Genomic DNA, 15,053 nt, shown 5'->3' with positions numbered 1-15,053 from the left:
ACTTTGACATGTTCTACTGTGACTTTGACATGTTCTACTGTGACTTTTCGACATGTTCTACTGTGACTTTTCGACATGTTCTACTGTGACTTTTCGACATGTTCTATTGTGACTTTTCGACATGTTCTACTGTGACTTTTTTCGACATGCTATACGATGACTTTCTATTTACTATTATGACAAATACCAACAGGGCGGCATAAATGAAAATATTGGAACTTTTGCATGTAGACTAAAAACAAAACCATAGACAGAAAACGTTAAATATTTTTTATTTCTGTTGATGTACATGTCTTCTTACATCGGGGCAGTATGAATAAAAGTCTTTGATTTTTAAAACCACTTTCTTCTTGTGTGTTTCCTCCTAGTTTACTACCGGTCCAATGAGTGGGCAGGAGTCCACGGCATCCGAGAGAAAGACCACGACGCGTGGTCGCTCAAACAGGAATGAAGTTGTCAGTTCAAAAATCCACGAACACACGGCAGCTGCTACTTCCTCCTCTTGTTCCCGAACGTCTTGCCTCCGGCCCTGACATGACCGAAGGTCCTCTTCTTGTTGAACGCGGTCTTCTTCCTGCGCATCGTCTTGGCGTCGCGGTCTTGCATCCAGTCGTCCCGATGCGCTTCCCATTTCAACTGCTTCAGGGCTAGAAAGGACAAAACACAAAGAAGGCACATCAGTGTCTCTGGTTTTATGGATCGAATGGAAGATTACAGGAAGAAGTACTGAAGAGGTGGACCAAACCTGATTCAACCCGTTTCTCTCAGTGGAGAGGTCATTAAACATGGCTGGTATCCAGCAAACTGAATAAAAACCTTCACCTTCTCTTCTTGTTGTTAACACGATGCTCAGCACTAGTCACATACACAACAGGTGTGAACAGCCTACCTGCTTTGTCAGTGTTTGCCATCGCGTTCACTCCAATGTTATCAAACTTGGAGCCGGCGTTCTCATCCAACAGGGAGCCAAACTGAAGAAAGGTTTAAAGAACATTACGTCAACAAAAAACATTATTGATAGGTCTTCGTCCTTTTTTTATTCAAGCTCCACTGATATCTTCTGAATGATTCAGAAGACTTTAAATTTTGTGCAGAAAGTCAGATTTTACGTTAATTAAATTCCTAAAACATCTCACCTCTTCAGCGGAAGCAAATATGGCAGCATCTTTCCTTCCTTTCTTCTTCTTCTTCTTCTTCCCCGGTTTCGACTCTGAGAAGGAGCAACAATGGTAAATGGCAGAAGTACTTGTAAAGCGGTTTTCTAGTCTTCCGACCACTCAAAGCGCTTTCACCATCATTCATTCATTCACTGATGGCAGGGTAACCCCTTCATAAAAACACACAATTCAAAGGATAAGGAAATAAAAGATTGTATTTTTAGTAGTTTTAATGAGCTTAGAGCTCGTGTTAGAAGTTAAACAGCTCATAATTCATCTCTAATATCTATTTTATATTCATGTGAAAACATCTTCAAACTACTGGATTTATTCAAGTTTATCACCAAAACTACATTTTACAGATGACATGTGAACACATCATGATAACGTTATAATGTACCTTCAGCCAGTACTCATGTTCACTGAGCAGAGCCTGAAGGCATCATGATGTAACTGAGAAATGAGTTGAACGAACCTGAAGACTCGGAGAAGTCGAGCTCGGAGGAGGATTTCCTTTTCATCTTCTTGGTTCGAGGAGTGATGTCTGGAGCTTCCATCTCATCGTCCGACTCTGCAGAAAAACAAACATTTATTTCATTGTTTGAAGCAGGAAAGTTTAAATCGTAATCTTCTGTAACACGAATAAGTTAACTAATATATATTATTTTTAAAGTGTTTTTCTACATTTCTCTCAGATATTAAAAGAAAATCCTTGTTTTCATGCATTTATTTACTTTTATTCACATGTTAATTGATATTTATGTGGAAATGTTGGCGCTCTGCAGTGGTAGAAGATGTACTCTCATCTCCTCGATGAGTAAAAGTATTAATACTACAGTAAAAGTCATACAATCAAATTGTTACTTAACAATACTGCCACCAAAATATACTAAAAGTACCAAAAGTCAAAGTACTCATTATGCAGATTATCTTATTATAGTTATTGATGCTGTCATTACTTTAAATACGTCTGTGTACATTGTGAATTTACTCAAAGTTTTATCTCAACGGACAATAACTCACTTTATTAGTTGGTTGTGTTGTTATTAATTAGGGAAGTAAAAATAACAATACTTCCCTCTGAATTGTAGTAGAGTAGAATTATACTACTCAGAAATTGTACTTAAGTGAAGTGCTTGAGTAAAAGTACTTCTTTACTTTCCACTGACATCTGTAACATAGTGTTTTTATTGTTTTTTTTATTTTTAAATGTTATATTTAAAGAACTACTTTGTGAATACTCGATGAAGTACTTTATATGTATTTGATGATTTTAAGATTTGTTGGTTTGTAAACTTACCGCCGAATGCGTCGTCATCCTCCAGCTCTGGAACTGAGAGAAGACAAAAAGAAACAACACATTTAAATAAAGAAAAGGAAGATTTATTTCATTTAGTATTCAGGTCAGAGGAGCGTCCTGTTGCTTTAAGATCACAGGTTCGATCCCCGAAGCAGCTAAAATCATCTGATATTATAATATATATAATGATCTGATATTCTCTATATAATATATATATAATCATCTATATAATCATCTATATAATATATACAATAGAAATATTAACGCTGAGATGCACTGAGGGGAAATTAAACGGAGCATTAGTTTGATGTAAATTAAGTAAACAAAAGTCGGGTCGTTTTTAGGCATTTTAACGTGAAAACGTTTCGTAAAACACCTTTAAAGGAAACCGACAGAAATACAAGAACAAGCATCGTGATCGGTTCCCCACCTTCTTCTTCATCATCATCGTCGTCTCCGCCTCCATCAGGATCCACGAAGGTTCCTCCTTCCTCCTCCAGCTCATCTCCGAAGTCTTCCTCGTCCATGCTGCCCAGAGACACCTCCTCGTCGTCCAGGTCGTCCACGTCCGAGTCGTCCGAGTCCTCCGAGTCCTCGGCTCCTTTCTTACTCTTCTTACTCTTCACGTTCCTGACGAGCAGAGAGGAGAGAATCCATCAATACAACTCTCTTTCAGGCTGAATGTCACTTTGTTCTCAAGTAAAAACTGTAATAAACTGTGTTATTACTGCAGTATTCACTGTGTTGTTCATGTGGAACAGAACACATTCATCATTAATCATTAAGAGAACCGCTCACCCTGCAAAGTCCAGATCATCGACGGTCATCTCGGTGAAGTACGAGTCTCCTTCACAGGAATCTGTCCAAAAACATATTAATATTTATTATTAGTTAAAACAGCATCAATCATTTACACACGAGGTTTATAACAGAAATACAACGACTACAGAATCACAAGAAATAAACATTATTATTTACTTTAGAACTAAACTAAATAAGTATAAGTGGTGTTTTGGTGAAAAACAATAAATAAACAAAGTAAAAGGGAAAATAAAATAAGTATCGTGAATATAAAACAGAAATTTACAATAATACATATGTAATAAATATTTAAAAATAAGAGTTTTTGAGTGTTTAAAACAAAGAAGAATATAATATTCAAATGTTACAAACATCAATTTGATCTTAAGATTTCAAAGTAAAAGCACAACAATATAAATTCGTCAGTATCGACCTTTTTAAAACACGTTTAACTTCACGTTGTCTAGCAATATGTTTGAGTGTAACCAAAACAATCAATAACCGTTTATGAATTCTTCTTCAGTGTTTCCATTCAGTGTTGTTTTTCCATTTGTCCAATAAGTAAAAGTGTTTGATTTAAATGATGCTTCATATTTATTCTCATTGTTATCGACTCAGTTTTGGTTCATTTCATAAAAAACAAACAATATGTTGAATGAGAGAAAAATGTAAATATTAACCAAAGTTTACATTTTGTTTTCATTTCAAGTGTTTAATAATAAAATTAAATCTGATTTTATACATTTTTCCGTGTTATTATTATTGTACGTTTGCTGTTGAACTTTGACCTCCTCCGACGGTCTCGACTCACCGAGCATCTGCTCGAACTCCTCGTCGTCGACGTCCTCCACGCTCTCGTTGTCTCCGTCTCCTCGAGGACGACGGCCCTGAAGCTGCTTCTGCTGCCGACGCTTCCTGAAGTAACTGTCCAATGAAAACACAGCAGAGCGGCATCAGTCACGTGACACACGGAGTCCAGATGGAGCAGCGCGTTGTTATTATTATAATATTTCAACAGGTGTCTCTGCTGGGAGTCAGGGCAGAACTGTCCAGATGAGAACCATCATGAGTTATATATTATACGAGCGATTAGAACGCTCATTTCGATGCTCCTTGTTGCTTTAAACTTTATCTGTGGTCGCTCTTCATCAACGTCATCAATCTGTATCTTTGTTTATTTTGTCTTCTTGTTATTTCAAGAGTTAAGATCAGAGTTCATTCTCAGTCTGTCATCTGACAGCAGACACAGAACAGATATATCAAAGAGAAACTAAAGCGTGACTTAAACAGAAATATTATTATTGAAACATCTCGTTTCAGACTCACCGATGGAAGAAGATCTCCTCCACGGGGATCTGACTCTCTTCTTTAACCAGAAACTCCTCACAGTTCACTGACAGAGGAGAGAGGAGGAGAGAGGAACGTTCACCTCTGATGCAAAAACAGAACAAACTCAAGAAACATGAGATCAGGAACCATCAACTCCCTCAAACAGGAGGAACTGACCCGGTACAGAGTTGAGAGGGAACCTCTGTTTGGGCGTCAGCGCCGCAGAGTCGGTGTTTTCTAAGAAGAGATAAAATATTAAACATTATTCCACATATTTAAACTGTTCTGCAGCTGAACTATTTATGCGAGTTGTAAAAACATCTGATTTAACGTCTAATAACCAGAATTAAAGCCGGTGTTTCTTACGTCTCCCCTTCAGCTGTTTGGGGTTCCTGAAGACGAAGCGGTCCAAGAACCTGATGAGGGTGAAGTCCTGCAGAGGGTCCCCGGAGTACTGGATGGAGCCTCCCTGAGGACACGACGCAGGAAGACGTCAGAGAGGAAACATTCACGTTCAGGTGAAGTGAACAGACACAGAAGCTCTTTGTTCTCTGTGATCAAACTGTTTGACTTTGAGTTGAATGGTTTTACCTCCAGGAGCGTTTTTGCAAACAGCGACACTGACGGGTGGAAATGTACGGAGAGCTGCAGAGAAACAGGAAACATTAACGAGATCAGGTCTTATATATATATAATAATCATAATATTTATGAATACAATCATTTCACACTACTACGAGGTCTGACTCGCTGTTATTTGGATGAAAGATGAAATGTTTTTATTGTGTTTGTTTGTTTCTCACTCTCTGTAGTTCCCACAGAGTCGTGTGGTCGGCGCCGCAGAATAACGGGTTTCTGTGCAGCGGGTCGTAGCTCTGCTGGCTCTTCCCTCCTGAACACACACAGGAAGAGAAAACAACAATCAGTCAACAACAACAACAACAACAACAACAACAACATGTCGACAGAGAATCTGCTGTTTACTGTAAAATCTAGAGAACTTGAAGGAAAATACACAAACTGTGACTGTAAGAATAAATAATAAATGAAACTTTTAACATTAAATGACTTCGTACATCTGCATTGTTAAAAGCAGATGTCTGATTAAATGTGAAAGTAAGTATTCATCAGTAATTATCAGACAAAACAAGATTCATCTTAACATTTTAAAGATGAGACAAAACTGTAACAAATAACAGCAAAGATACAAACTTTAACAATGTTTTTGGTCTTTTTAAGAAGATTTAAATCAAGAAAACTTCTTTCATCGTCTTAACTTACCTTCCAGGTTCTGGTGGTGTACCCATGATGCAGTGGGCTTTGCCACCTCTGGCTCCGCCGCCTCTGGCTCTACACTCGCTCCTTCCTCCAGTTTGTCGGCGTCAACAAAGCATTCCTCTTCATCATCGTCACCCTCTTCCTTCTCCTCAGCGAGGTCTTTGAACTCCTCCTCCTCTCCGTCCTGAGTGAACACAACAGGAAGTGATGTCAGACTTTAACTCACAAACTGTGAAATCAAAGAGTCTCAAATCAACCCTCTTGACGAGTCATCGATCCGGACCGTGCGACCCTCTTACCCCGTCCTCCTGCAGCAGGACCCTGAGGCCCGGCTTGGCCTTCATCACCTCTGACACCAGGAACAACGCTCCGCAGGAGAAGCTGGCGCTCTGCTCAGCGCTGACCTGCAGCAGACGCTTCACAAACGCTTTGACCCGACGCAGCACCATGTCGGCCTTCAGGGATTTATACAGAAGGTTCAGGAACATGCTCTGTCTGGTGGACGACGACAGACCAGGGTCCAGAAGCTTCCTGGAGAGGAGGAGGAGAGGAGAGGGGGAGGAGGGGAAGGGAAAAAAAGAATATTCCACAATTATCCCAAAAAAAAATCAAGCTCAAACTCTGACTTTATATATTAGAAGGACTTGTGTAAATGCAGAGATTAAGTAATAAATAAGTAATAAGAAGAAGAAGATGATGAAGATGATGGTGAGGAGGGCTTTACCTGTACAGAGCCACGTAGTACCGGTCGGAGACGCTCTGCTGGGAGTCCATCACCTGGAAGAGCAGCATGAGCGCCTGCACGGCCGTGTTGAACTTCACCAGGTGCACCACCTTGAACAGCGTGTCCAGCTGCTCCCTCACCTTCTCGTCCCCGGAGCCGGCGTAGGGATACGCCCGGTTCACGCCCGACAGCAGCCCGCTCAGCATCTTGGACTCGATGTCCTTCTTCTTGACGCAGGCGCGGAAGAAGGAGAAGTAGATGGCGATGAGCTTGGCGGCGAGCAGCGCCTCGTCGTGGCTCAGCATCACCTGGCTGAGGAAGCACACGGCGTAGTACTGCGCCTTGGCGCTGATGTTGGGCCGGAACATGAGCCGCTCCACCTCGCAGCACACCACCGCCTTCATGTTGGGGTGCTTGTGCAGCAGCGACTCCAGCAGGTAGGACGCCTTGGCCGCCGTCTTGTACTCGGGGTCGCCCAGCTTGTTGACCACCTGGCCCAGCAGCGCCCTCTCCTGCTCCGGGCGGCCGCACAGCATCTCGTAGGCGGTGGCCAGCGCCTTGGCCTTGGTGGCCGCCACCGTGTCGTGGGCCACCGAGTCCAGGGCCGCCACGAACTCGGCCACGTGGTGCTTCAGGTGGTGCTCGAAGTACCAGAGGACGAGGTGGCGGTCGCGGGCGTCCCGGTTGCCGCTGGCCTTCTCCTCCAACAGGTCGAAGGGCCGCTGGGAGAAGGGGTGGAGCTTCCTGCCCTCCGGCAGCAGGTCGGACAGCAGCAGCTCGCGCAGCGTGTCCAGCGCCATCAGGCCCATCCGCCGGCTGCCCTTCTTCTTCACCATGGACACCAGGTTCTCCACGTGCTCCAGCGTGTGCACCGGCGCGTCCTGGATCAGCACCGTCATGGCCGCCATCCGGTCCGCCAGCACGCCGGAGGAGACGACCGTCTTCATCCAGTTGGAGTTGGCACCCTTCTGCAGGTTCTTCTTGCTCTTGTAGAGCGCCACGTCGGCCTCGTACAGCTGCTGGGCGAGCGCCTTGTACTGGGTCACCAGTGACGGGTCCTGCTGGGCGGAGGAGGCCTCGGCAGTGTAGTCCAGATCGAACCACTTCCCTCCGGGTTTGATCAGCAGCACCGGCCTCTTCTGGAACTCGAACACGTTCACGTTCTGCTTCTTCTTCGTCTTCGCCGCGTCTTTCTTCTTTTTCGCCTTCAGTCTCTCCTCCTTCTTCACTTTCTGCTGAGCGGTTTCTTCCTCTGTTTTCTTCGTTTCTACCGTTTTACTTTCCTCCTCCTCGCCTCCTGCGCCCTCCGGTTCTTCCTCGGGTTCGTCCGGGATGCTCTGCAGTCCCGCGAACGCCCGGACGCCGAGCTTGGCGATGAACTTCTCGAGCTCGCCGTCCTCCAGGTCGTCTATCGCTCCTTTCTTTCCTCCGTCAACGAGCTCGTTGCAGTCGTTCAGGCCGGCGAGCAGAACGTAGTCCGCCTGGAGACGGACAAGAGAAGAAGAAAAACATCACACAAATCAGTAATGACTCAGTAATAGTTCATATCAGATGTTAATGTTACTCATCTGTAATTCATCCATCAGAATAAAGTGACACTTGTGAGTTTAAGTACAAAAATACTTTTCCTGATTTTATTCCTGATTTTAGCAAATATAAAACCATTTTTGTTTATTTATTAAGCTGTCAGATGTTTAATGGTTGAATAAGAACTTAAAATTAATTAAATAAAATTGCCTAAAAGACTCGTTTCTGTCACATTTTGCCAAACAGCTCCAATAAAATGTGTGTTGTGACATTTCATAAGTTGCATTTAATCCATTTTGTTTTGGGATTTATTTGATATTAGTTTAGTTTGTTAGTTCTGTGTGTTAAGAGGTTTTATCTTATTTGTATTATTTATTTAACTCGCCTGCGTTCCTCCGAGCTGTAGAATCTCGTCCAGACTGATCTCTTCTTCTTCTTCTTTCTTCTTCCGTCTGTCTTCACCGCCATCAGCCGCCGGACCTTCCGCTTCCTCCCCGCCGCTGTTTTCGGCCTCCATGTCGTTGTCTGCGGGGTGAAATGTCACTTTATTACCGCTCGCTTTGGACTTTTTACGGTGCTTGTTTTTCGCCGCCATGCTTGCTAACAAACAGCATGAGGAGAGAACGTGACCCGGATGTGGAAGGAGGCGACGTCACGGCAGCGTTTCCGTACTTGGGAAAAAAACTAAATATTTTTGTAATTTTCCTCACGTTATGCTTTTTTTATCGGTTAAATGAGAGTACAAAAATGTACACGAAAAATGATTGTCGTTTTATTCATTTTTTAAATGCAAACGTAGTGAAGGAGAACTACTTCCGGCTATAGATCGAGGAGCCAATCGCAATGTTTTGTCCCAACTACGTAACCAATCGTTAGTCCAATCAGAGAGTTTGTGGTCCCGGCAATGTGTCAAGTTTACCACTCCTACCTTTCTGACGCAGGATTTGTGGGAACATTCAAAGTTGTTTTTCAAAATAATAGAGCAAATGTGTTTTTTTTAAATATTTATTATATCACTTTTTATTTTCATTTCACTGTTGTTTTATTGTCATTTTGTTCTCATCCTCTTTTCTGTATGTACTTTAAAGTTTTAACTTAAAGCACTTTGAGCTTCGATGCTTTTTTGTACTAATGGTGCTATAAAGTTTGTTTTTTACTGTTTACAAAAAGCAAATAAATTAAAATGAAAAAGACTCTTCAACTTGAATTACCCCTCTGTAAATAAGTGTAGAGAAAGGCTTTGCAATAACACTTCAATTAATAAATAAAATGTGAATTTCTCTGTTTAAATACTGTGGTTCTGCTCTGGGTGTTTCGACAAACGGCCTTATAAATAAAATAAAATAAAACTAAAATCATAAAATCCTAGTTATGATCCACACTCGTTGCTATAAGACAAGATAAGAGAGACTTTATTGTCATCCATCTATCTTCAGGGCAGTATTAAAGAAGAAAATTTCAAAGGTCCCGGTGCAAATAAAAGAATGAACAAATGAACATAAGATGCAAAAACAGGTACAAACATATAGTTCAATAACAAACATGTAGTGCAATAATAGAAAAACATAAATACAAGTAGTGTAAACATAAATACAGGTAGGTAGATTAATAAATAAATGCAAAGTCAACATAAAGATATTTATGTAATAAGGTGCAAATAGTCCAAACAAATGTTGGCTTAAACCAAAATGAAAAGAAACAAACAGAAAAATACAGTTTTATTAAGATTTGTTACAATTTTAATAAAAAAACCTGTATATTGTTGTTTTTATTTAACACTACAAGCATGGACCAACGAAAGGTGTTGTATTGTGAAAGGTTACACGGATGTTATAAATGTTACGGCGGTTAACTTAACTTTCGTTACTCGGTTAGCATTAGCATGTCGCTCTCGCACAAGGACTTTAGCAGAGCAGAGAGTTGGTCCATGTGGGTCAAAGTTAAGAGTTGAATTACCTTTTCTTGTCTAATAATGGTGCCAAACTAAATATGATTTAATATGTATTATAACACAGCGTCTTAGTTGATTTATATCAGTATAACCAGCAGAATGAGGCTTTGTTTTGGTGTTAAAACGCAGCAGCTGATCAGCAGAGTCTTCAGTCGTCCAGTCAATCGATCAGCAGGTGAGTGTAGTGATCAATACTTTAGATTTGATTCAGACACTAATTACTTTCTATTGTTATAATGAGATACGTTTTTATTTGCATGTTTTCAGCGAAATTTGATACATTTTTGACATAATTTAAGGTTTTATTTCACATTAATTGCCTATTTCATCCCTTATTAGTTTATTACTGAGTAATAGATGTATTGTTTTCCAAAATATTTAGGTTTTGTTTAATTTTATGTTAATTAATTCAAATCAATTGGGCTAAGGGCACAAGTCTTATACCACAACCTTACAAAATAACTTTGAAGTTATTCATGCATTCTTCCTCCTCCTCCATCTCCATGTAATGCATGTATGTATATCATGTATTCATGCAGGGACCTTAAGAATTAGACATAAACAAGAACTGATCTTTCTCTCATTAATGTTCATTAACTCGTTTGTTATTGTTCTATTTGTATATTGAATCAGTATTTTGTTCTTTTGTTTAATGATAATAAATAATTCATAAAAAGCTCTTTATTATTAAACATGTATATAACATATATACTGTATATGTGTTTGATTGACAGTGCGATGGAGAGCAGCTCAGACCAGACTCGCCTGCAGCTCCTCGACAGGTGAGGAGAAGCCCCGCCCCTCCATGCTGCGACACCTGACCTTCAAAATAAAAGCCACGGGTCCGATCACGGTGGCGGAGTATATGAGAGAGGTGCTCACCAACCCGGTGACGGTGAGTGATGATCGTCACATCTAACACGTGCTGAACGTCTGCAGCTCCTGGATCAGTGAAAGAAAACGGCCTGTTTGATTTTAAGTGATTTTCTCACTTTTGTTTTGAAAAATATATCTTTACTGAATGATTAAGCTTTGATTAATTATATAGTCAAAGAAATGTTCATCATAAATTCCCAGAACTTAAAATACCGTCTTCTGTTTGGAGCAATGATTAATAAGTCGATCAACAGAAAACTAATCGACAACAAATCGTTTATCGTTGAGGTCAGACTTTAAGCAAAAATAGCAAAAATTCACTGATTTATTTTTCTCAAATTTTTACATTTTCTATATTTATTCATATTTTATATATATTTTTTAAAAGCTTAACGAATTCCAGTTAATGTTTTATAATTCTACAAAATAAGTGACGTAACAATTTATTTAACAAAGCAATTTATTTTCTGTTAAACATTCAACTAAATAATTGACCAATTAAATTCAGGGCTATTCTCGGTGAGTTTTACAGCACGATCAGATAGTAAAGTCGTCCGATTCTTTAATAAACATTTTTTAGCTTTAAGGAGCTTTTTAAAGCCACTAATTGATCTCCGTCTCTTAACGAGGACACTGAAGGAGTCTGGTTGCTTTATACAGTTTATAAAGATGGTGTTGGTGTTGACCACCAACTCTTCTATTTCTGTCTCTAAAACGTGAACTAGTTCCACTCCGTCTGCTGTGTTTTCTCTCTCAGGGTTATTATGTGAGGAACGACATGCTGGGACCTGACGGAGATTTCATCACCTCACCAGAGATCAGCCAGATATTCGGAGAGGTGAGGCCGGACAAGTCACAGAGTTAATAATAATTCACCAAAAAAGAAAGACATTTAAAGAAAAACATTTCCTCTGATGGTAATAACACTTGTTTATAACTGTTTTTAAATGTCTGAACACGGTTCTGTTTGCAGCTGCTCGGCGTTTGGATCGTCAGCGAGTGGATCGGAGCCGGTCGACCCAAACAGCTGCAGCTGGTCGAGCTCGGACCTGGAAAAGGATCGTTGGCCGTCGACGTCCTCCGAGTATGAACTTTATTTAAATCATCAGACATGAAGAGTCTGAAACATTCAAAAGCACAAAAACATCAGACGTTTGACACGGATTTTAACTTGTTAGTTAGTGAGCTTTAAAGGTGCCGGTAAATGTCTTTGTGCTAAGCTAAGCTAACCAGCTACGGTACAGTACAGGTGGATAGGGTACAAATACTTAACGATTAGATATCATCATTAAACTTTCCCAGTTCATTACTGACCTTAAGATGATTATTTTATGTATTACAAGTTTTCTGAGATGTTATGTTTAGATATGCAAATGAGGCATTATGTAATGGTAACTTTTGGTTAATTTAAGAGAAATCTACAGACGTAAACAGACAAAATTTGTTATAATTTAACGTGAACCATAAACCTTTACTGATGCTAAAGGTGTTTAAACAGAACGCCGTGTCATCATGTGTTCACCTGTGTGATGAGGTGGTGACGTGACTTTCTGTGTTGGTCTCTCAGGTGTTCGGTCAGTTGCGGTCCATAGTGGGCGGAGCCTCGCTGTCCCTCCACCTGGTCGAGGTGAGTCCGGTGCTGAGTCGTCTTCAGGCACAGAATCTGACCGGCAGCCGCAGCCGGGAGGCCGACGCCGAGGATGAGCCGGTGTACCGCCGCGGGGAAACCGCCGCCGGGGTGCCGGTGTCCTGGTACCGCCGCTTAGAGGACGTCCCCACAGGTACACCTGATGACACCTGAGAGTAAACATTTATTTGACAACTTGTTACTATGAGGAACTTTAAGTTAGTGTTGATTCTGTTGGTCCCTGTGGACTAAAGTGGTAGTGTCTCTGAGCACCAGGGTCCCTTTAGAAAACCTCTCATTTTACTGCAGCAGGGTCTGGGTCTGTCCACGGTGGACCGGTCTCTGCTGGAGGATCTGGGTCTGTCCATGGTGGACCGGTCTCTGCTGGAGTCTGAGCTGGTGGAGGTTCTGGTGAACCTGCATGAGTTCATCTGGTTACACCAGAATCCGACCCGGTGGCTCCGATGACGAGCATTAAGAATAACTCTATAGAAACAGACCATCTTCTCTCTGATGGTCTCTTTACTGATGGAGGTCTGATAGAGGATCAGGACTACACTGAGACTGGTTCATATAGAGCAGGGGTGTCAAACTCATTTTCACTCTGGGCCACATCAGCATCACGGTTTCCCTCAAAGGGCCGGTTGTAACTGTAAGACTGTATAACTGTAACTACTCCTAACATATTGTTAAATAACTGTCTCTGCTTTTGATTATTGTTTATTCAAGTGTTAAAATATTGTACATGCAGTTATATAAATGTAAAATGATATTTAAGCACATTTCTGTTATTATAAATAAATAATAAATAATTGTAATTTAGGGTTAATAAACCCACATTACTCTATCGAAGATCAAACTATTAAAGAAAATAACAAAGTCAAATATCATCAAACACAAGTTATGACATTAACTTTGTTCAAAGCTATTGTTGTCACCTCTCTGCATCACTAATGTCCCCGTCGTCGTCCCGTGCATGGCAGCTACATCCAAGAGCTCCTCACAGAGATCAGGTCTTATAAACACGGATGGATGCTCTGTGTCCGTGTTGTCTGTGCTTTCATCAACAGCTAATGAAGAAGACGAGTGCCTGCTCGTCTCTGAGCTAGCTGTGTTGTTAGATTGCTGCTAGTTCCTGAACTTGGTCTGCGATGGTGTTTCTTCACAAACTGACATTTGTAAAAGTCTGTATCTGGTCGGAGCTCACCTGCTCACAGACCTTTAGCGTGCACTGGGCTGTAGCTTCTGTAAATATATTCTGCTGTGATTGCAGTCTGCCTTTTAATTCTTGGACAATTTGATGTTTTTCTTGGAGGCTAAATTTAGCTCCGTGTTTGGTGTCAAAATGCCGACGTGAATAGTATCCTTCATCACCGACACGCATCATAACACAGAAGACAGACCTGTTTTCCTCCCTGAAGCACAGACATGTATTCTCTTTCCCATCTTAAATTACATCTTCTTCCCTCTGCATCATTTTTTCTCTTCGTGGACATTTTGGGATTATTTGTTGATCTTTTTCAACTCAATCACTTGTTGGGAAACCTCTTTACGGGCTGTTCCCTCTCCTGTCCACCTGTTGTGATAGTTTTAATGTCGGTACACAGACAACATGCTGTCTCATAATTTCAACATTCTCTCTCATAATTTCGACCATGGGGATACTTTTATTTTCAAGTCTAACTTTAAATTTCTTTTCCAAAATTTAAAAAAAAAAAAAAAAAAAAAAATCATTTTATTTTTTATTTTTTATTTTTTGCTGGCGGATTCGCGGGCCACATAAAATGACGTGGTGGGCCGGATTCGGCCCACAGGCCTTGAGTTTGACACGTGTGATATAGAGGATCAGGACTACACTGAGACTGGTTCAGGACCAGATGAATGATCTCAGTCTGTTTCTCTTCTTCTGTTCTCAGGATTCAGCATCTTTCTCGCTCACGAGTTCTTTGACGCTCTGCCGATCCACAAATTTCAGGTTTGTTTACTTTTCTTATGTTTTTGAGGTGAGATTCCTCTTTTTTAAATCTCACCTGCATAACTTGCTTCTTCTCTTTTTCATGTTGTTTCTGCTGCTTTGTTTTATTGTGCCAACAAACTTTCTAAAATCTCAAAATTGTAGAAGAATGAGCTGTAGTGGCTCTTCACCAGCGTGTCATTACACCACACCACCACCAGAGGGAGCCAGAATGAAATGAGCACGCAGCGCAAACAAACCTCTCTGGTGTTCAGAAGATAACTTCATGTGTGTTTGTTTCGTGTAGAGGACGCAGAAGGGCTGGAGGGAGGTGATGGTGGACATCGACCCGGAGAAGTCGGAGCAGCTGAGGTTCGTCGTGGCGGCATCTCCCACTCCGGCCTCGTCCACGCTCGTACAGGTGAGAACACGCTCGTACGGGAGAGAACACGCTCGTACGGGAGAGAATACGCTCGTACGGGAGAGAACACGCTCGTACGGGAGAGAACACGCTCGTACGGGTGAGAACA

The 15,053-nt window shown here is 41.3% G+C and overlaps 3 protein-coding genes across 3 annotated transcripts in view; 2 read left to right on the top strand and 1 right to left on the bottom strand.

The window, feature by feature from the left end:
* The window catches only part of LOC116393716 (protein CEBPZOS), a 2,930-nt gene extending 1,597 nt beyond the window's left edge, over positions 1–1,333 (top strand). The window contains exon 4 of the mRNA XM_031866269.1: positions 369–1,333. Coding sequence (XP_031722129.1) covers positions 369–451 — 83 coding nt within the window. The 3' untranslated portion in view covers positions 452–1,333. The remainder of the gene's footprint in view (positions 1–368) is intronic.
* Positions 257–8,710, bottom strand: cebpz (CCAAT enhancer binding protein zeta). The gene is made up of 17 exons (XM_031866268.1): positions 8,501–8,710; positions 6,589–8,069; positions 6,164–6,395; positions 5,868–6,048; positions 5,390–5,478; positions 5,179–5,232; positions 4,954–5,056; positions 4,765–4,824; positions 4,585–4,651; positions 4,070–4,182; positions 3,256–3,316; positions 2,888–3,087; positions 2,458–2,490; positions 1,633–1,728; positions 1,137–1,210; positions 890–971; positions 257–647 (listed from the first exon to the last, which is right to left on the bottom strand). The coding sequence occupies exons 1-17, from the start codon at positions 8,708–8,710 to the stop codon at positions 490–492; spliced, it is 3,294 nt and encodes a 1,097-aa protein (XP_031722128.1). The 3' UTR covers positions 257–489.
* Positions 8,711–9,997: 1,287 nt separating this feature from the next.
* Positions 9,998–15,053, top strand: part of ndufaf7 (NADH:ubiquinone oxidoreductase complex assembly factor 7) — a 7,829-nt gene continuing 2,773 nt past the window's right edge. Inside the window, exons 1-7 of the mRNA XM_031866147.1 lie at positions 9,998–10,241; positions 10,801–10,961; positions 11,700–11,780; positions 11,916–12,026; positions 12,510–12,723; positions 14,486–14,544; positions 14,831–14,944. Of these exons, the coding sequence (XP_031722007.1) occupies positions 10,166–10,241; positions 10,801–10,961; positions 11,700–11,780; positions 11,916–12,026; positions 12,510–12,723; positions 14,486–14,544; positions 14,831–14,944 (816 nt within the window). The 5' untranslated portion in view covers positions 9,998–10,165. The remainder of the gene's footprint in view (positions 10,242–10,800; positions 10,962–11,699; positions 11,781–11,915; positions 12,027–12,509; positions 12,724–14,485; positions 14,545–14,830; positions 14,945–15,053) is intronic.

This window comes from Anarrhichthys ocellatus, unplaced genomic scaffold (assembly GCF_004355925.1).
Source record: "Anarrhichthys ocellatus isolate YVR2014 unplaced genomic scaffold, GSC_Weel_1.0 scaffold34, whole genome shotgun sequence".
Classification (NCBI taxonomy): Eukaryota; Metazoa; Chordata; class Actinopteri; order Perciformes; family Anarhichadidae; genus Anarrhichthys; species Anarrhichthys ocellatus.
Note: the sequence above shows the minus strand (reverse complement) of the source record. Positions and strands in the feature narration are given on the sequence as shown.

Excerpts from the sequence above, each read along its gene's own strand:
- cebpz (XM_031866268.1), bottom strand. The coding sequence starts at position 8,710 with ATGGCGGCGAAAAACAAGCACCGTAAAAAGTCCAAAGCGAGCGGTAAT. Across the intron at positions 4,825-4,953 it reads CAAACAGCTGAAGGGGAGAC|AAAACACCGACTCTGCGGCG; the intron begins GTAAGAAACACC and ends ATCTCTTCTTAG. Across the intron at positions 1,211-1,632 it reads CGACTTCTCCGAGTCTTCAG|AGTCGAAACCGGGGAAGAAG; the intron begins GTTCGTTCAACT and ends GCTCCTTCTCAG.